At 41.2% G+C, this 22,793-nt stretch overlaps 1 protein-coding gene across 1 annotated transcript in view; it reads right to left on the bottom strand.

Annotated features, from left to right (window-relative positions):
• The window catches only part of PARP8 (poly(ADP-ribose) polymerase family member 8), a 377,448-nt gene that overhangs the window by 71,356 nt on the left and 283,299 nt on the right, over nt 1-22,793 (bottom strand). The window contains exons 8-12 of the mRNA XM_077285314.1: nt 22,448-22,508; nt 20,585-20,675; nt 15,714-15,780; nt 11,034-11,156; nt 8,359-8,914 (exon numbers count right to left, since the gene is read on the bottom strand). Coding sequence (XP_077141429.1) covers nt 8,359-8,914; nt 11,034-11,156; nt 15,714-15,780; nt 20,585-20,675; nt 22,448-22,508 — 898 coding nt within the window. The remainder of the gene's footprint in view (nt 1-8,358; nt 8,915-11,033; nt 11,157-15,713; nt 15,781-20,584; nt 20,676-22,447; nt 22,509-22,793) is intronic.

The following is a 22,793-nucleotide window of genomic DNA, read 5'->3' on the forward strand; positions in this document are numbered from 1 at the left end:
ACTGGTCTAATGTCCATTCCTTGTGTTCTTTAGCCCAAACAAGTCTCTTCTGCTTGTTGCCTGTCCTTAGCAGTGGTTTCCTAGCAGCTATTTTACCATGAAGGCCTGCTGCACAAAGTCTCCTCTTAACAGTTGTTGTAGAGATGTGTCTGCTGCTAGAATTCTGTGTGGCATTGAACTGGTCTCTAATCTTAGCTGCTGTTAACCTGCGATTTCTGAGGCTGGTGACTCGGATAAACTTATCCTCAGAAGCAGAGGTGACTCTTGGTCTTCCTTTCCTTTGCCACTGCACTTGGGGACACTTTCAAAGTTTTCCCAATTTTTCGGACTGATTGACCTTCATTTCTTAAAGTAATGATGGCCACTCGTTTTTCTTTACTTCGCTGCTTTTTTCTTGCCATAATACAAATTCTAACAGTCTATTCAGTTGTGTATCCACCTGACTTCTGCACAACACAACTGATGGTCCCAACCCCATTTATAAGGCAAGAAATCCCACGTATTAAACCTGACAGGGCACACCTGTGAAGTGAAAACCATTCCCGGTGTCTACCTCTTGAAGCTCATCAAGAGAATGCCAAGAGTGTGCAAAGCAGTCATCAAAGCAAAAGGTGGCTACTTTGAAGAACCTAGAATATAAGACATAATTTCAGTTGTTTCACACTTTTTTGTGAAGTATATAATTCCACATGTGTTAATTCATAGTTTTGATGCCTTCAGTGTCAATGTACAATTTTCATAGTCATGAAAATACAGAAAAATCTTTAAATGAGAAGGTGTGTCCAAACTTTTGGTCTGTACTGTATATATATATATATATATATATATATATATATATATATATATATATATATATACACACACACTTTTCAAGATCAATGATGTGTAAATTATAAAAAAAATGTAAAAACATCACGATTTATTCAGTATTGAGTATGAGCGCCATGCGCAGACATACCATACTTACATGTGACATGGCGTTCTACAATGACCTGCAGTGTCTACGGGCTTTTTTCCCATCTAGCACATCTGGGACATCATTGGTAGGCAAATTCAATGGAAGCCGCAAGCAACGGATCTTGATGATTTCCCCAAGTGCATTCAGTGCGGCAGAACAATCCTCATACTATAACTTCATTGATATCAGCCAAGGCTGTAAGTGCGGGGATTTCTGTATGCGGTGTTCATAACTCAGTACTGAATAAATCGAGATGTTTTGAAAATATAGTTTCCATTTCTTCAACAGCTAGATTCAATCTCTTGACAGAACACTTTATTCACAACCATAGAAACCACTCACCTTACAAATGAAACAATTCACACCCATTTGTGTATAAGAATTTGAGCCCAATCTGATGGGAAAGCATTTTTTTAGATTTCAAATATATTTCCTATAGCATTTTTGTATCACTTCAGGATTTTTTACGGGTAATCTCAAAATAAACTCTACATAAATGTTTAGCAAAGCTGGGTTTACTCCAGGGCATCATTGTTTGAGAGCATTCCTAGGAACGCTTGTTTCCCAATTACACTATGTAGCACAATTTTTGTTCCTTGCTTCCAAGTGTAATATTTCAACTGCTTATGTTTAAAGACTATGGAAAAACCACTTCCTTCAGCACAAACTTTGATTTTATGACCACAGGGCTGAAAATGTTTGTATATATTGTGTCAAAAAAAGGAAATTACACTATAACAAAGTTTTATATATTTTTTGTTCCTGGGTCCAAAGTGTGTTTTCCTAACAGTTCTGCCTAAAACAAATATAAAATCTTTGCTTCTGTGATCAGGAAATTTTGAAATTTGTCTGTTTTTGGGAAAATTCTACATTCGTATTCAATACTGAGTAGTCTTCATTGTCCTGATCACAGAAGCAAAGTTTTTGTGGTACAACAACTATTTTCTATTTGTTTTAGGCAAAAAAAACACACTTTGGACCCAGGAACAAAAAATAAAAATAATTTGTTACATAGTGCAGTCAGTGTAAGCAGGCTACCGAATACCTGAAAAAATGGCAGACTTAAAAACGATCATTCTCAGCAGCACATCGTGTACTGTGGAGTACTTTACACTGTAATGATCTTGACTTGCGTCATAGATTATACTCCAGAGCTGCACTCACTATTCTGCTGGTGGATGGAATCAATGTGTATATAATGTGGAGTACTTTATACTGTAATGATCTTGACTTGCGTCATAGATTATACTCCAGAGCTGCACTCACTATTCTGCTGGTGGATGGAATCAATGTGTATATAATGTGGAGTACTTTACACTGTAATGATCTTGACTTGCATCATAGATTATACTCCAGAGCTGCACTCACTATTCTGCTGGTGGATGGAATCAATGTGTATATAATGTGGAGTACTTTATACTGTAATGATCTTGACTTGCATCATAGATTATACTCCAGAGCTGCACTCACTATTCTGCTGGTGGATGGAATCAATGTGTATATAAAGTGGAGTACTTTATACTGTAATGATCTTGACTTGCATCATAGATTATACTCCAGAGCTGCACTCACTATTCTGCTGGTGGATGGAATCAATGTGTATATAATGTGGAGTACTTTATACTGAAATGATCTTGACTTGCATCATAGATTATACTCCAAAGCTGCACTCACTATTCTGCTAGTGGATGGAATCAATGTGTGTATACTGCAGAGTACTTTATACTGGAATGATCTTGACTAGTGTCACATATTACACTCCAGAGCTGCACTCACCATTCTGCTGGTGGATGGAATCAATGTGTATATACTGCGGAGTACTTTATACTGAAATGATCTTGACTTGCGTCATAGATTATACTCCAGAGCTGCACTCACTATTCTGCTAGTGGATGGAATCAATGTGTATACACTCACTGGCCACTTTATTAGGTACACCTGTCCAACTTCTTGTTAACACTTAATTTCTAATCAGCCAATCACATGGCGGCAACTCAGTGCATTTAGGCATGTAGACATGGTCAAGACAATCTCCTGCAGTTCAAACCGAGCATCAGTATGGGGAAGAAAGGTGATTTGAGTGCCTTTGAACATGGCATGGTTGTTGGTGCCAGAAGGGCTGGTCTGAGTATTTCAGAAACTGCTGATCTACTGGGATTTTCACGCACAACCATCTCTAGGGTTTACAGAGAATGGTCCGAAAAAGAAAAAAAATCCAGTGAGCGGCAGTTCTGTGGGCGGAAATGCCTTGTTGATGCCAGAGGTCAGAGGAGAATGGGCAGACTGGTTCGAGCTGATAGAAAGGCAACAGTGACTCAAATCGCCACCCGTTACAACCAAGGTAGGCCTAAGAGCATCTCTGAACGCACAGTGCGTCGAACTTTGAGGCAGATGGGCTACAGCAGCAGAAGACCACACCGGGTACCACTCCTTTCAGCTAAGAACAGGAAACTGAGGCTACAATTTGTACAAGCTCATCGAAATTGGACAGTAGAAGATTGGAAAAACGTTGCTTGGTCTGATGAGTCTCGATTTCTGCTGCGATATTCGGATGGTAGGGTCAGAATTTGGCGTAAACAACATGAAAGCATGGATCCATCCTGCCTTGTATGGAGCATCTTTGGGATGTGCAGCCGACAAATCTGCGGCAACTGTGTGATGCCATCATGTCAATATGGACCAAAATCTCTGAGGAATGCTTCCAGCACCTTGTTGAATCTATGCCACGAAGAATTGAGGCAGTTCTGAAGGCAAAAGGGGTCCAACCCGTTACTAGCATGGTGTACCTAATAAAGTGGCCAGTGAGTGTAGATCTTTCCTAAGCAGCAGTTAAAAGCAGCTTCTAAAAGGAGCATGAACTAGGTATCGGAACAACACTGCAGCACAGTATTTGGGAGAGAAGGATGAACATGGGTCAGCGGCCAGTGCAACCTCACATTACCCAAATCCTCTTAGCGGAGATAACCTTCAGTGACAAGCTATCAAAATATTTCATTTGTCAAATTAAACTTTGCTACCTCTGTGCACAAAAAAGAAAAAGTTATAACACGGTTTGCAATTTTTCTTTTTTGGGTATGTAAATGGCAGACATTTATGATTACAGAAAACATTAAAGGGGTGGTCCAGTTGTTAAAATGATAAGTGTGCAGTCACTCTGTGTGCACACTGTTCACTGTGAGGATTTGCCGATATCTGAGCCGGGAACGACAGTGATGTCTGCGATATATATACTCCCGGGCAGAAGCCGTCTAGTGGGCGCTGCCTCACTCCAGACACTTGTATTGAGCACGACAGCACCCCATCTAGTGGTGCAGCGGTCCATTGGGGGCATCCATCTTGAGGGCACAATACAAGTTTATGGGGGAGGCCGCACTGACCACGCGGGCTCTGCCCAGGAGTATTTATAATACATACATAGTAACATAGTATTTTTTTTTATATATCACCATTCGCGGCTCAAAAACCAGCAAATCCTCACAGCGCACAATGCAGGCACTGGAGGATTCAAAAGTCTGCAGTCACACACAGTGACTCCTAGCGAGACTGCAGACTTGAGCCCCAAGCCTGGACAACACCTTTAACTTAAAGCAATGTCTTCTCTACAACGCTGCGATGCCTCAGGCTACATTCCCACGGTGAGTATTTGGTGAGTTTTTGATGTTACAGACTTTCTGCACATATTAGGTAAACTAGGTTACTTACATTTTTTTCAGTGAAGGCAAGAAGGTCAGGAGTCAACTCCCAGACCAAACCGTCTAACTTTTCTATTTTACAAATGCATATACAATAACAATGAAGCAATAATCTTATGCGAATGATTCTCATTGCTCTGTGTACAGGTCTGGTGCCAACCTATGTGTGTCTATGGTAACAGACAACCGCTGTGTGCTCCGATCCTGCAGTCACTCACTCTTCACACTGTGCACACTTGTTCATAGTATCCTAGTGAGATGTAGGGGTCAGGTTGAAACAAAGGTTTCGCTGTCAAAGAGGAATGCTGAAATTGGGAGATTTAGTTAAAACGGTAAAATTCCAGAATTAAATAACTACAGCATGTAGGAAAACCGGATAAAGGAGCCAAAGGGAACCGGCACAATCACACACATTAATGGCAACCCTAAAGAGTGAGAGGAACAGTAAAATATTGCAGACAAAATATAGTCACCACAGATAGATCCATTCATGACATCTTTGGTCAGCGCTCACTCTGTTAAAGGGGTTATCCCATATGCAACTTACAAATCACTTATCTACAGGTTCACTGGAGGTCCCATTGGTGGACCGCCTCACCTATCCCCAAAGTCCATTGTGTGACTGAAGCTTTACTGAGCATGTGCAACCATTGCTCAATTAACTCTCCCGTACTCATCTATAAGAGTTAAAGGGAATCTGTCAGCAGGTTTTTGCCACCAATTCTGAGAGCAGCATAACGTAGAGACAGATATCCTGATTCCAGTGATACGTCACCCAGATTCCCTTTAACAGTGTAGTGGTTACACATACTCAGTGAACCTTCATTCACACAGGGGAGATGTCCATTGACAGAATCAGTGGGGTATCATTAGCCAGACCCCCAGTGATAGAATGTTTATTCTGTGGACAGGTGGTATAGGTTGTTTGTGTGATTATCATAAAAGGGGTTAGCCCATAAACACATTGTATCATCTTCGGAAACCATAGATGAATTCATATGAATCTTGAGTCATTTTCATGTCCTAAGTTTTGTGCTGAATAAGTAACTAAAGGGGTCGTCCCAAGATTATCTATTGGGTTTCCTGTTAGATCAGGCAAAATGGAACAATGACTCCACTGGAATCATCTTAGGACAGAGGTGGGGAACTTCAGGCCCCGGGGCCATTCACATCCCCTGATGACCTTCTATCAGGCCCCCCGAGAGGATTCTCAGGGACCGCATTCTTGGGCAGGGAGGTGTAATTTTATTACAACCAGCTCATTAATTTCTTCTTGCTCTGTTAGCACACACATGCAGTGAACACTGAAGGGCATGCAATGAAAGATTACGTCCTGACACCAGTGCCACAGTCAGGATGTTCTTTGTGGGCGGAGTTTGTGCGGCCCCCGAAGGATGGTATAAATATCCAAATGGCCCTCGGCATAAAAAAAAGATTCCCCACCCCTGTCTTAGGACATGTTCCTGGGTGTAGACATTGCTGTTACTTGTTATATCGCCCCCTGCTGTTCTTAGGATTCCCTCTCAGAATGTCCTATGTCCACCTAATGCAGTGCTGGTGAAAAGAAGATGCTTCTCCTGCACTTCTTCCTAATGGCCGGCTGTGAAACAGCAGGAATCAGTCCACAATCCGAGCTCAGGAGGATCAGGAAGATAGGATTGAGCACGTGTGGCCAACAGTACTGGATATAATAAGCGGACATACTAAGAGGGAATTAAAAAACGCAGGGGCACCATATTGAATAGGAGCATTTATTTGGTTCTTCAGGACACTGCTGCTTCCAGATATCAAAATTACATTCCCCGTACCCTGTCAATAGCATGCTTCTTATCAGCCTGGATAGCGCGGAGGAAATCAGTAGTGATGTCCTGTACAGGTGCCGATATTAGGGAATCAGCACTGATCATTGGACAGAGATGGACACAGAGCTAGGAAAGTGCTGGAAAACCCCCATTAATTAACATGACAACCAATTTAATGTACAGTTGATATAAAAAGTCTACACAACAATGTGAAATGCCAGGTTTTTGCCATGTAAAAATGTTACCCATAGTCTGTACCAAGAAACAAACTGAAATAATTTTGAGGGGAAAAATAAAAATATGATTTTTTAAGTTGCATTTTACAGCAGACGTCATGGTCCATAAACAGCTTACAACACAGCAAAGGGATCTCATAGTTGAATGTTATCAGTCAGGAGAAGCAAGCAGAAAAAAAAATTCCAAGCTATTAGATGTATCATAGACACTGTGCAGACAGTCATCAAGAAGTGGTTTAAATTTGGCACAACAGTGGCAAGAACTGGACGTCCCTCACAAATTAATGAAAACACAAGAAATAAATAGGTCCAAGAAGCTACCAAGAGGCCCACAGCAATATTAAAGGAGCTGCAGGATTTTTTGGCAAGTACTTTCTGTGAGTTCGGCATATGACAACAATATCCTTCATATGTCTGGCCTGTGAGGTAGGATGTCAAGACGGAAGGCTTTTCTTGCAAAAAAAAAATGTCCCAAACTGGCTATGTTTTTCCATAACCTACATCAAATATGCCAGAAGCATGGGGAAAAAAATACTATGGTCTTATAAGACCAAGGTTGAACTTTTTGGCCATAATTCAAAAAGGAATGTTTTTTTCAAAGCCAACACGGTGCATCGACAAAAAAAACAAACAACATACCCACAGTGAAGCATGGTAGAAGCAGCATTATGATGCTTTAGGGCAGATTTTTGGCAGCTGGAACTGGAGCTGTAGTGAAGGTGGAGGGGATTATGAACAGTTCTAAATGTCATTCAATCATTCAAGTTTGAAAAAAACCTTTCAGGATTCTGCTAAAAAGTTATAGATTACTTTTACAGTGCATGACAACAATGCCAAGCACACCTCCAAATCAAAAAAAGAATGGCTTCGGTAGAAAAAAAAAGTTTTTGCATGGCCCAGCCAGAGCCTAGACCTGAATCCAATTGAAAATCTGTGGGTGACCTGAAGAGGGCGCTGTACACAGGAGATGCCTTTGCAATCCAACAGATTTGGAGCTACTGCAAAGAATATTGGGCAAAAATTGCCAACTCTAGATGTGCCATGCTGATAGGCTCTGATCCTAAAAGACTGAATGCTGTCATAAATTCAAACAGTACTTCCACAAATTATAAGTGGAAGGGTGTGCATATTTATGCAACCACATTATTTTAGCTCTCTATATTTCTTTTTCTACCCCCCAAAAAAAATCTCTTTATTTTTCAATGGATTTGTACAGATTATAGGTGCCATTAAAGGTGGGAAAAGTATTGAAATTATTCTTCTTGGTACAATATTTTTACGTGACAAAAACCTGGCATTTTAATAGGGAAATGTTGACTTTTTATAGACACTGTACCTCTATAGTGCTGGATTGTGGTTTGTGGTCTGGGTGTTGGGACCCCAAACAATCACCCAAACCAAGGTACAAAAGCGCTCAACTTATGCCTTGATGATGAGCAGATCACTATATGGGCTCCATAGAAAGTCTATGCACCAATTTGCTCGCTCTCAAGAACAAGGCGAGTGCTTCGGCCCCTTGGTTCAGGAGATCGTTGGTGGATCCGGGGATCTGGCCCAAGTTATAATATATGAAAATAAATGCTAAATAGTGATGGAAGGTCAGGAGAAAAGCCTGTAGGTAAAGACTAGGAGTATTCCCTTATGGTCACAAACATTAGCGATGTACCTACAGCAGGTTGTGAAGATGCAGCTGGCGTTAATATACCAATCAGCCCTGAGGTAAGAGAGAGCCGCCTGCCCTCTGCGATAGGTTCTTTCAAGAGGTCCATTTTTGATGATTTGGGGGCACTGGAATAAGACTTGCTGAGTAGTTTGTGGTTCTTGAGTCCATCTAATTCTTCCATACGAAGATTACTAGAATAAGACCTGCTTAAAAGTTTATGGGGCTTCAAGGTGCTGTTGTGCTCACATCTGGGGTCCCCAGAACAAGAACGGGTTAAGAGTTTATGCTGCTTCAGTGAAATGCATTCCTCCGGCTTAATGGCGGTGGAGCATTGACGACTCAAAAGTTTGTGTGGTTTTAAGCCCATTGGTTGCTCAGCCCTAGGATCACTGGAAAGCGACCGGCCAAAGTTCCGGTGGGATTTTGCGTTACACATGTCTTCAGCCTTCACCGTGCTCGAACAAGTCCTTCTCAGCAGCTTGTGAGTCTTAGAGATTCCATCTTGTTCCGACTTTAGTTTTACTTTACTTTTACCACATCCAGGAGGGGGGTAACTGGGCGACCTTCAGAGGGTGAAAGAGAGGAGTCACAAACACATATGAAAGCAATAACCACCACCGGTGAGGTACGTGAAAGCAAAACTACCGAAAGCCAACATCAACCGCTGCTCACAGGGTCTGCGTTATCTGATATCCCGCATTATTAATTACACCACGGAATATCAACGTCACAAGAACAGAAAACATGCAAGGAAGAAAAATGTGCTAGTATTACTTTTTATTCTTTTAGAAATTGCTTCTCATTGCCCAGAATTATTCTGCTTCTTGTCTTTTACATTAGGCTTCTATCTATCTATCTATCATCTATCTATTATCTATCTATATCTATCTATCTATTATCTATCATCTATCTGTCTAATATCTATCTATCTATCTATCTATCTATCTATCTATCATCTATCTATCTATCTATCATCTATCTATCATCTATCTAATATCTATCTATTATCTATCTATTATCTATCTATCTATCAATCATCTATCTATCTATCTATCATCTATCTATTATCTATTATCTATCTATCTATCTATCATCTATCTATCTATCTATCTATCTATCTATCTATCTATCTATCTATCTATCTATCTATCTCCAGTTTGTGCCTATTTATAATATCTGTCTATTTAATATATGTATAAAATATCTAATATCTGACTTTCTACCTATCTATCCCAGAGATATATCTATCTTTCTACCTACTACTTTATCTACCTATCTATAAATCAAATATTTATCTATCAGTATCTATGTCTAATGTCTTTATATCTTTTTATTTACGTAATATCCATTACCTGTGTAATATGTATCCAGTATCAATCTATTTCTAATATTTAGCTATTATCTATCATGATATATTTCTAACATCTATTATGTATCTAAAATCCATCTATTCAATACCTATCTATTATCTATCTATCTATCTATCTATCTATCTATCTATCTATCTATCTATCTATCTATCTATCTATTATCGATCTATTATCTATCTACCTATCTATCTATCTATCTATCTATCTATCTATCTATCTATCTATCTATCTATCTATCTAATATCTATCCATCCATCTATCTATCTTACTATGTAAAGGAACTACTCAGTAATTTTGGTTATATCTGATTAGATCACATTCCATTTTCGGTTTGTTCAGAGTAAATACCTTTCTAATGGTGGATCTACACAGATTTATTGCCATATTGAGTGCTGATTGGCGATATAAAAAGTTGATCAACACAGGTTTAAAGGGACTGTATCAGTAGATTTTTACTATGTAATTTTAGGTCAGCACGAGGTAGTGGTTTAGACACTGATTTCAGTGACATATCACTTATTAGGCTGTGTGCTCCACTTTCAATACAATGTTTTCTCAGCAGGAGATTATCACTGCTGGACTAGCTGCCGCATGCCTCCTAGTCCAGCCACACACCCTCCTCTGATAATCAGATTACTGTCAATATACAGTGTACATAGAAACCTGTGGTGTGGGTGGGGACAGCTTTCAGAGCTCGGCGATATGTACAGCAGAGAAAGCTGTAGTTTTATATAAACTCTTGCACTCAGTAAACTAAGTGATACATCGCTGGAATCAGGCTCTCTTGTCCTATATTATGCTGCTCTCAGAAGAGGTAGCAAATTCCTGGTAACAGATTCCCTTTAAGGCCCGTTACACCGCCTAATGGAAAGTCTATGGAGACCATAGGATTGTTAATTAGATGGTTTGGTCGCCATGCAGTTTGCACATTGTTGTCTTTACACGGGGAGATGTGCTGCCGACATCGATGATTTTAGTCCTGTGCGACCAGCTCCCCATATTGCCTTGCGCTGACATTAATGTACAGGTAGCGGGTCAGACTCTGCGCTCTGCACTTCCATGGTAGTCATCCGAGCACTCTTCACAATTCCTACAGAAGTGAATGGAGGGAGCCGCACACGTGCAGCCAAATTTTAGTTCATGGCTGCACAAAGCCCTGTTATTGAGATCGGACATTTCTATTACATTATTAAAAAACGCTTTAAATTGCACGGGATATAAGAGCAGATCGAACAGGAAACAGTCAGTGATGAGCACCTGCGACAATCAGATATACTGACCCACTATATGACAGCATCCAAGGTGACATTACCTGCGCAACGTAGAAAAAATGTGCAGAGGAGACTTCACCTTCTTGTCCGATATCTTCTTGTGCGAACAGTTTGATTTTTCTTTGCTCTGTTTCCATTGCTGCATCACAAACGTCTGCATGATCCTGTGCACACATCAAAAGCAGCATCTGATTAAAGACAATCCTCTCCGTGCGATGCATGCAAGCCTTTTACTTAGCGGGAGAACCCCAGGCAAAGTCTTCTTACTAAAACAAACTCCCTCCTTCTCCAACTTCTCCGCTTCAGCCGCAGGGCCCGTGGCGGAGCCCTCCATAGATTTCACCGCGCTCACCCCCGCTGCGGAAGATTAACGCGCTCTGCTCTCCCGAGACTGACACCCTGGAGGACTCCGACTAGACGGAGCGCTGAAGTTAGCAAACGTGACGACTGAACAGAACATCACTTGCTGTATAAAGTCGGAGTTCCTTAGGGTTTGGGTCCCTGGTTAATAAAACTTTAACAGATAGACGAGAACACAGTTTATACCTGTGCTACTTAAAGTGTGCAGCCCCCCAGGTCTGAGCGCAGCCCCCCAGGTCTGAGCGCAGTCCCCCAGGTCTGAGCGCAGCCCCCCAGGTCTGAACGCAGCCCTGATGGAAAGGCTGTTTTCACTGATGCATACCACATTCTTACTGCAGACTTTGGAGGGTATTTTCTTTGCTTTTTTTATACTGACTTAGTAGACATATAAATATTTTTTAGTATTTGACCAGGAGTGTCGCTATGGTCTTGCAAGAAAAACCCTTGAGAAGTTTTGGTTTACACGTTCAGTATTTGGTCAGTATTTTACATCAGTATTTGTAAGCCAAAACCAGGAGTGGATGATAAATACAGAAGTGGTGACGTGTTTCTATTATACTTTTCCTCTGATTGTTCCACTCCTGGTTGTGGCTTACAAATACTGATGTAAAATACTAAACATGTGAACGTGGTTAAAAAAGGGTTATTGTATACAAGTGAGATCTGAGCCTGCAGTTCTTTTAGGGCTACGTTCCCGCAATGGCTATTTGGTGTTTTTGATGTTGCAGATTTTCTGCACCTATTAGATAAATTAGGTTACTTGTATTTTTTCTTTTTTTTTTTACTTTAAATATTTTTATTGGGTTTTAACAACATTGATATGAAAGCAGAACATTCCAATAATGTTCAATAATAACAATAAAAAACTGACGGTTGTCGCTAAACATTAGAATATAAGTATAACCAGCCTGATGGGGTTTTAATATAAGCTCTTACACGAACCAAATAATTATGTTGTGTTTTCAACTCTTGTTTACAGCAGAAATGCATTACAGACCCATGTGCATATTTTCCAAATCATATGCAATTCTATGGGGAAAATACACACATAAAGAACGTACCGGCAGAAGAAACTGAAATGTTGCGGATTTGAAAAAAACAGTGGCCTTGAGATTTCTATAAATCCCATACACTTTACTCGAACTGTAAAGCTGCACTTTACGAAAACGTAAAAAACTCATTGTGGGAACATAAGCTTACGGGCACTTTCTGACCCCCTATATTTGGCCATTTCAGGATCACAATATTTACAAATAAACTTAATATATTTACCTTTAAAATTCAGCACCATTCTCACAATGACTGTCACCAGGATCAGCCATTATGTAGCGCAGCGCCACATTTCGACATGTGACCATGGCAGCCAATCAAAAAGGTCTCAAGCTGGCGCTGCACAATGTGACTAGGAATCAGCAAAACTTCAAAACCCATATATGCCAGTCTTAAGTCTATGAATGCTAAAATTTGAATCTGAGATTCTTTCTAAATTGGCTTTTTTGACAACAAATATAATTATGCATACTGCAGACAAGGCAAATTCTTGTCTAGGCCAAGTTTGTCCCTTTAAAAAAAAATTATAATAAACAGAACAGTGGATCACCCAAAATTCAATTTGGGCAATTAGCCTGGCAGATTCACTCACAATAGGATGGCAGATTTTCTTACATTAGGCTGGCATATTCACTCACATTAGGAGGGCAGATTCGCTCACATTAGGCAGGCAGATTCACTCACATTAGGCTGGCAGATTCGCTCACATTAGGTGGCATATTTGCTCACATTAGGATGGCAGATTTGCTCACATTAGGATGGCAGATTCACTCATTAGGCTGGCATATTCACTCACATTAGGCTCGCAGATTCACTCACATTAGGTGGGCAGATTTGCCTGCATTAGGTTCGCAGATTCACTCACATTAGGCTGGCAGATTTGCTCACATTAGGATGGCAGACTTGCTTACATGAGGCTGGCAGATTCGCTCACATTAGACGGGCAGATTCGCTCACATTAGGCAGGCAGATTTGCTCACATTAGGTGGGCAGATTCTCTCACATTAGGTGGATATTCACTCACATTAGGCAGGCAGATTCGCTCACATTAGGCAGGCAGATTCGCTCACATTAGGCAGGCAGATTCGCTCACATTAGGCGGGTATTCGCTCACATTAGGCTGGCAGATTTGCTCACAATAGGTTGGCAGATTTCCTCACATTATGTGGGCAGATTTGCTCACATTAGGCAGGCAGATTCGCTCACATTAGGCAGGCAGATTTGCTCACATTAGGCAGGCAGATTTGCTCACATTAGGCTGGCAGATTCGCTTATATTAGGTGGGCAGATTCACTCACATTAGACCGGCAGATTCGCTCACATTAGGCGGGCAGATTCGCTTACATTAGGGCTACAGATTTAATTTGGTCCGAATAAACTCAGCCTGTATCAAAACTGTACTAATTGCTTTGAGGAAGGGGTTAAGATTAAAAAAGACACTTTATTATTCACCATTCCTTACGTGTTTTTACGCCACCTCCGCCACCAATGCAGCTCCCTGTCCACAGAGCTAATTTTCCGTTCTTCTGACCTTCTGTTCTTCCTCCATTCTAGCGTGAAAAATCAACTGAGAACTGTGGAGCTGTGATGCCGGAAGCAGCATATCAAGAAGTGAGGAAAGGTGAGTATAAAGTTTTGTTTTCTTTTTTATGATTGCTATTATTTAAAATTTGTTTCCAGCACAACAAAATCCAGCAAAATGGTTGCTACTTTGCAGGATCAGGTCGTATAGAATGCCCAACATTTTGGATTCAGCCAATTCTGAATTTTGGGGGTGAAATTGATTTGTTTAGTATTGTTTAACTCATCTATACCATAAATACCATTATTTACTTATTGAAGCCACTGCTGCCATTCTGTTGCTTCCTTCAGGTTACTGCTGTTCTTGGTCTGAAGGAAAACAGCATTAGATCCTTGAGAATAGTGACTGGCTGCAGCGGTTATATGTTATGGAAAGGTAGTCACCGCTGCAGCCTTGTAAAGAAAGAACAATGTGGAGCAGCAGAAATAGGGTTTTGGAGTGGCCGGGGATAGTTCCAACCTTTGCCACGATTTTATATAAAAAAGATTTTCTTACTTTAAAGATTGCAGAATTGTAAAATCTAAATATGATAAAAAGTTTATTGTTGTGAGCCTGTATGAAATTACTCCGAGGGATGAGAAACCCCTTTAATTGCGTGGAATAAACAGCCAGTGATTAACCATTTTGATGCTGCATTAAATAATAATTGTAGCCGCTTCCTCCAGTCATATGGTACAATATGATGTGACATTCTCTGCTCCTCTATCAGCAGACATATCACAGAGGAGTCAGTAAAAGCCCCTTATGAGCCAATAATCATTCACCTTAGGGGCTTTGATAGAAAACAAGTTACGTCAGTAGGAAATTTTTAGCATTACTTGTTAAATGGCTCCTTCTACAATCCACGGAGGGCTCTTGTTCTGCTGATGGTCAGCTTTGCAAAACCACTGTAAGGTATTATTGGATTCCTCCAACTACAAGAATAAATCATTTCTCCTGGGTCCTGATGTAATTAAGCCCCCAATTACTGTACTATGTTACCCTATATATGATTATTGTCCTGTAATGTGGAAGAAAGTGCTGTCAAACATATAGCACAGATATGACAGCACCCTGCACCCTCTTACCCTAGATAAACCGCTGCCTCCAATAATTAGATTTGCACCGATTTTCTGATTAGCTTAAATCAATAACAACTGACCAAGAAAGTTAAAGGGAATTTAACGCCAGTTTTTTTGCTATTTAATCTGAAAAGCAGCATAATGTGAGGGCAGAGAGTTTGATTCCAGGGATGTGTCACTTATTGGGCTGCTTGGTGTAGTTTCAATACAATCTGCGTTTTATCAGCAGGAGATTATCACTAGAGGACTAGGTCTCACGTGCAAGCCAGTCCAGCTAATCTGTGTTACCCCGCCCCCACCACTGATTGGCAGTGATTACAGGAAGCTGCCAATCATGGTTGTAGGCGGGGTAATATAGGGCGCAGCATTCTGATCACTGCTACATCAACAGCAGAGAAAACAGAGATTTTATCAAAAGTGCACCAAGCAGTCTAGTAAGTGATACATCTCTGGAATCAGAGTCTCAGGTCCTATTTTCAGATTACATAGCAAAAACTTGTTGATTAATTCCCTTTTAGATCCAAAGACATTGAGCATGAATGAATTGCTTATTGTTAGCACCCATTAATCACACATAATCAATTTACCCTTAGCTTCTAATAAGCTTCCGGAAAGTCACTGAGACTTTCATGACACAGTCGCTCCCTAGGAACAATTCTTAAACTTACTTTTTCAACTGGTGTCCTAATCCAAATTTCTCTTTCGTAGAAATCTGAAATACATCCACTGTTGGCACTGGAAAACAAAAGATATTACCAGACTACAAACGTCACAGCATTTCACATTACCCAGCTTTAGAGAAACAATATTTGAGAGCAACTACATTTTTTTGTTGGTTGAATACACTCCAAGCTTTGTAAGATTAGGAATTTTTGCAATGTACTTCCATACCTTATTTTGCTTTCTTCTATCCCAAACACTGTGCTGCAGTGTTTCAGTACCCAGATTGTGCTCCTTTAGAAGCTGCTTTCAAATGCTGCACACCAGAGATACATACTCCATATTTTAACAGTGAGTGACTGTGTGTGCGTATGTGTGTGTGTGTACAGGATACAGGAATTATCTTCTTGGAGTTAAGGTTTTTTTAACACCGCATATAGATCTTTCCTAAGCAGCAGTTAAAAGCAGCTTCTAAAAGGAGCATGAACTAGGTATCGGAACAACACTGCAGCACAGTATTTGGGAGAGAAGGATGAATGATAAGTTTATTTATTTTACTCACATATATAGCGCCATTAATTCCACAGCGCTTTACAGACATTATCATCACTGTCCCCATTGGGGCTCACAATCTAAATTCCCTACCAGATTGTATTTGGAGTGTGGGAGGAAACCAGAGAACCTGGAGTAAACCCACACAAACACGGGGAGAACATACAAACTCCTTGCAGATGTTGTCCTTGCAGGGATTTGAACCCAGGCGACCATGCTGCCCATGTACTTAAGTTTATTAAGTAAATTACAAAAATGTATAACTTTGCAATACCTGGAACATTAGATAATTAAAATAATGGCTCAGTCAGAAGGCAGTATAACATGGATGACGATCGCTTTGCAGTGCACGGACTGGCCGGCGGCTCTCCTGACCCGAGAGTGACAGCTACATAGAAATACATGCTAGTATTAGTGTCAGCAGAGCCGCCGGCCAGTACGAGCATTGTGATGTGATCGTCGCCTGTGTTACGCTGCCATCTAATTGCACCCTGAAAGAAAAAAAGTTGAGTTACTCTTTAAAAAAATAAAACAAGATATGCCAGTATATTCTGATGGATCCTTACTATACATTACATTAAACACACAAATTATTAAAGCTTTTGAACTCTGATATGATCACCTGACACAACTTACATTTCTCATGAAGTCTCTGGTTTTGCAGAGGAGCTGAGTCTACTATGTGACGCGGCTTCAGCCTGTCCACCTTGCCTCCTGCTTGTGATAGGTTTCTCCCTGCCAGCTATTACAAGTAGAGGCAGGTGAGATAGGTTGAAGGTGCATCTCTGGAGATTCTGTACACAATACTCAAGGAAACTATGACCGAAGAGGGTCATACCTTAACCCTTGGAATAGAGAACAAACATCATATTTTGGGTACTGACATCTCTCATTTTGATTATAGTTACATGGCGTTAAATTTTGAGGAGTTAATAAACTCTAGCTTGCCTTCCTCATATATAACCAATGTTGTAAAACAGTCTTTGAATCCTTTGCCCGACCATCTCTGCAGCCAGGGAGCATTTGCACTTATAGACTGTGCAAGTCAGGGAAGCTGGGCGCGTCCAGATAACGATGAGATGCAGTTATAACTCCTCTATTAAGGCTGGAATGCTATCGTCAGCTACATGTAGGAAAATACGGATTCCTCTATTAGTGTATATGAAAATAAGCTTTCTAAAAAAGACAGCGTCTCAAATGCTCTGCAGGGGACATATGTGACATGAGTCTACACTCACTGGCCACTTTATTAGGTACACCATGCTAGTAACGGGTTGGACCCCTTTTGCCTTCAGAACTGCCTCAATTCTTCGTGGCATAGATTCAACAAGGTGCTGGAAGCATTCCTCAGAGATTTTGGTCCATATTGACATGATGGCATCACACAGTTGCCGCAGATTTGTCGGCTGCACATCCCAAAGATGCTCCATACAAGGCAGGATGGATCCATGCTTTCATGTTGTTTACGCCAAATTCTGACCCTACCATCCGAATGTCGCAGCAGAAATCGAGACTCATCAGACCAAGCAACGTTTTTCCAATCTTCTACTGTCCAATTTCGATGAGCTTGTGCAAATTGTAGCCTCAGTTTCCTGTTCTTAGCTGAAAGGAGTGGTACCCGGTGTGGTCTTCTGCTGCTGTAGCCCATCTGCCTCAAAGTTTGACGCACTGTGCGTTCAGAGATGCTCTTAGGCCTACCTTGGTTGTAACGGGTGGCGATTTGAGTCACTGTTGCCTTTCTATCAGCTCGAACCAGTCTGCCCATTCTCCTCTGACCTCTGGCATCAACAAGGCATTTCCGCCCACAGAACTGCCGCTCACTGGATTTTTTTTCTTTTTCGGACCATTCTCTGTAAACCCTAGAGATGGTTGTGCGTGAAAATCCCAGTAGATCAGCAGTTTCTGAAATACTCAGACCAGCCCTTCTGGCACCAACAACCATGCCACGTTCAAAGGCACTCAAATCACCTTTCTTCCCCATACTGATGCTCGGTTTGAACTGCAGGAGATTGTCTTGACCATGTCTACATGCCTAAATGCACTGAGTTGCCGCCATGTGATTGGCTGATTAGAAATTAAGTGTTAACAAGAAGTTGGACAGGTGTACCTAATAAAGTGGCCAGTGAGTGTATATTTATACAGATTTTGTATATTTTCACCTTCAATTGCACTGAAGTATATATATATATAGTACATACATAGATCATTGGTCTAATAGGATCTTTGTGAATTTATGCCAAACAATGGAGTAGACCGTAGTGACCGGTACCAGAGTCGTTTCCCAATGGGGTTGTGTTCTGCTAGACCATGAGAGTCCATTACTATTCTGCAGTGTAACCCCTTGAAAATGAGCTGGTATTCCCGGGGACCAGTATAAGACTCTCGTTAAAGGTTTACTGTATACTGTTACATCCGGAATAAATACAGTAATTTCTATAGTAAGAATTAGAAGTACAGAATGTCGTTCATGATAGGTTTCATAACGATATATAGAATAAAGGCTTCTGCGGAGCAGGAAATGGAAATTGCGTAGATAAAGAACTTGATGAGGTTATTCTGGGCTGGGAGAAGACTGCATGTTCTTTCCTGTATAAAGAACTGTTTTAGTTTTCCATTATATCCCGATTTTAGGATTTTCTGACACGTCAGTCAGAGAGTTGTCCTAAGAGTCACACGGGTGTTGGTCTGTGGGGTGGTAGATCCCGCTCAGGTCTACAATGAAGTCTAACTGGAAGTCACAGAGGTGGCGAGTGCGACACTTGTAACTGTAAAGTAAAAAATGTTGCTTTGTGCTATATGAAATCAGTCGAGAAAGAACGCGATTTACTGTGGGTTTCGGGTTTCTGACCAAGGGAACAGAAGAAGGAGGTCTCACATCTTCCCTCTTCTTGTATGGGTTTCCTAGTACTCTAGGATGTGCAAACTTGGTCAAGAACTACAGGAAACGTCCGACCTCTGTAATTGCAAACATAGGATTCTGTACCAAATAAAGTTCAGTTTTTCTGAACTATTAGGGTATGTGTCCACGGTCAGTAAACGCTGCTTGTTTGACGCTGCGCAGAGCTGCAGCGTCAAACACGCAGCGTCCAGATGTTCCAGCATAGTGGAGGGGATTTTATGAAATCCCGTGTCCACTATGCGTGGAAACACGCACGCGGCGGGCCAGCGACTCCGGACATGCTGCGCGTCTTTTCAGATCGCAGCATGTCCGTGCTACCTGCGGCGACGCTGCGTCGCTGCAAGTAATATCACAGGGCGCTATGCGAGGGTGCAATGATCCCGGATGTGTACAGTTAACACATCCGGCATCATCGCGTCCCAGAAAGGGGGCGGGGCTTAGCGCCGAGCGGCTTCGCCGCTCCGGCGATACCGCCGGCCATCCTGACCGTGGACACATACCGTTAGTCTATTTCTACTGCAGACTAATTAATCCTCACAGCGCGCGCATTGCACACAGTTAAGATTCTCTTATGCCACGGAAGAGAGGGGGCGGTCACGAGACCACAAGTATATGATTTTCAGAGAAGATGTCACATGCATGCCTACTAGACGTGCTCAGCTTAGCTCCATTCACTTGTATTGAGAGAGATTGCCTACAACTAGTCTGAATGTGGCAGGAATATGCAAATCACATGCTTTTGCCACCGACACTGGAGAATCCTGACAGCATGTGCTATAGAGATTCATAAGTCATAAGTCCCATAGAGTAACTGCAGACTTTCATCCCAAACCTGGAAAACTCCTTTAATGCTATATTTGTATTGTTGTTGCATGATATACTATGATTACATTATTATTATTATTATTATTATTACTATTATTTATTTATATAGCACCATTAATTCCATGGTGCTGTACATGATAAAGGGGTTACATACAGGGTTACAAATATCGTTTATAGTCATCAAGTTTACAGTGACAGACTGGTACAGAGGGGAGAGGACCCTGTCCTTGTGGACTTAAATTCTATGGGATATGACATAGATGCGTTATCTATTCTATGGACACAAGTCACTCTTAATAAATCAGTAGACTATAACGACTGGCATGTACCTCTGTGAACCTCGTCACAAGTCTTACTCCAGTCACAGACTGGAGTAGGCTCTGTGGCATAAGGATCGCCACAGCTCATCATGAAGTAGACGAGCTATAGTGACATGCCCCAGTTTCAGCTAAAGGTAAAACTAGCATGAAAATGGCAAAAATCTCAATATTTTTACGCAATTCTGCATTGTGGTGACTTTTCAAAGTGATTTACACCAGAATTCTGGCAGAATGTCTTTGATGAATCAGACCCTAAGTCTTAATAACAAATACAACCACTTACCTGGGCCATTTAAATACTGTGTTAGAGAACAATGCAGGCGGACTACAATCGGTTCTGTGCGGATCACGTCCCATGCTACAGCAATTTCTTCCTGACGGATGGAAAAGAAAAAACATCATGACTAATGGCTTCAGTTAAGAGGCAATATCTTAAAGGCTATAATAAAACAATGCAGATTTGTTGCAGAAATAAATCAGTCTCGTCATGCAGAGCTCCATTCAGATGTGTCAAACGGTGCCCCCGAGTCGGCATGAGAAAATAATCGCAGATGTGATCTGCCCCATAGAATAACACTGGGCAGAGGGCTATGTGACGCTTTATCTCAGCACTCGGCCATGTTATACGGTAGTGTGACTCTGGAATAAGGCTTTTATACAGCAGGCGCCCATCTAGTGACCGGGATCCCTTATAGGACACTTAAAAATACAGTAGGTTCCTTAAGGGACAGTCGTTAGAAAGAAAACGGAAAGCCGAAAAAACTTTAAACTGCACATAAAGTTGGTAAATACAAAGTAAATACAGCACGATGAAGAAAACAATTCTGTCACTGATAGATTCAGTGAGCCGGAAAATGAGTCATTTGTTTTTGTTTTACCAATTACACACCAGCGACCAGGAAAGTATTACAAAGCGGAAAGGAAAAATCGGAGGCCTCCTTCCATAAAACCACCGGCTCGGTATGGTCCTTTCTTGGGAAGGAGGACCATGGACTGAATGCAGCTGTACACGTTCTACCTACATAAGCTTCCTGACCTCCAGTCTCCCATTCACCCTCCTTGGGGAGTGTTCACACAATGCAATTTTGTAGTTATTTTTTTGTTTTGTTTTGCAGCCAAAACCTTCACTCTTGGCAGTAAAAAGCACTCTGTATAAAAATCCCATCCACTATGCTGTAACATCTGGACGCTGCCCAAGTACGCAGCGTCCAACCTGCAGCGATTACTGGTCGGGTGCACCTGCCCTAACAGCAGCGAATAGATATTAACTCGGATCGCTGCTACTAGTTGTCAATCTCGAACCTGAGGGCGCCGTTCCACATGCCCATCAACGTGACTGCAGGGTGAGGATGAACAGCCCACCATGACAGTACTCATGTGAATACCAGCCTGTGGCTGATTTTCATAAGACACCATGATTTTTTATTGTATAATGCATTGTGGGATTGCCATTTATAGCCAAAGTGATCGTAGGTTCGAGTCAATAAGAGGTCTGAAAATAAAGTAAGTAAATAATGCTATTAAAAATAGAAAAAAAAATCTCAAATAACCTCATTTCTCCCACTGGTAATAAAGAAAAAAATAAACGCATTTGGAATTGTCGCGTCCATAAAAATCCAATCTATAAAAATATCAAATGATCGGTAAACGTCATAAAAAGGGAAAAGCAATCAAACTGTGAGAAACGCGGAACTGGAAGTCAAGGAGCAAGATTAGTTCTGTGAGGACCACCGCCGCTCGTCATGAATGTGACAAGTAAGGGTCACCACGCTCCATCTCACCAACTTTGTCATAGGTGGGCGAAAATGGTGTGAAAGCAACAAAAGTGCCAAAAAAATGTATGAGCAACCTCGCACGGAGCTAAAATTTGACCAGTTTTCAAAGCTTTTTATGGCCAGAATTTTACCGTAAAACCTTTGGTGAATCCGGGGCTATGTCTTGTTATAGTGGGAGGTGTCACTTTTTGGACATACATGTTTCTCTTCCAGTTTGATACATTGTGAATATTGCTGATGTGAAATCATGTATATATGGAAGTAAACTTTTCATTAGTTTATTTACTGATTGCTTCTCTTAAAAATTAATAAATAAATAAAAATCTAATAACAGTCATAAAACCCAAATTCTTACAGATCTTCGTACTTACATCCAGGAAGCTAACATCTACATGTAAATCAATATCCACATCATCAATTGCTCCATATTCCCTGAAATAGAAATGTACATGATGTTATATGATGGCAGTATCAATAATAACAGCAGATTTCACAACTAGGGAAGCGCAGAAGGATTTACAGGATCCTACGTGCTCCATGCCTGGCGGACCAGAACCCTGCGGACCTTCTCCCACCCGCCGACATCCCATACCAATCAGCGCCACTTCTGATTAACAGGACTAGCACAACCTCATACCTGCTGCGTCACGGCACAATGTTGATGTAATGGGGGACTCAAAATCTTGTTTGCTCAACAATAATCACAACGTTACATGG

The sequence above is a fragment of the Ranitomeya variabilis genome, chromosome 1 (genome assembly GCF_051348905.1).
Source record: "Ranitomeya variabilis isolate aRanVar5 chromosome 1, aRanVar5.hap1, whole genome shotgun sequence".
NCBI lineage: Eukaryota > Metazoa > Chordata > Amphibia > Anura > Dendrobatidae > Ranitomeya > Ranitomeya variabilis.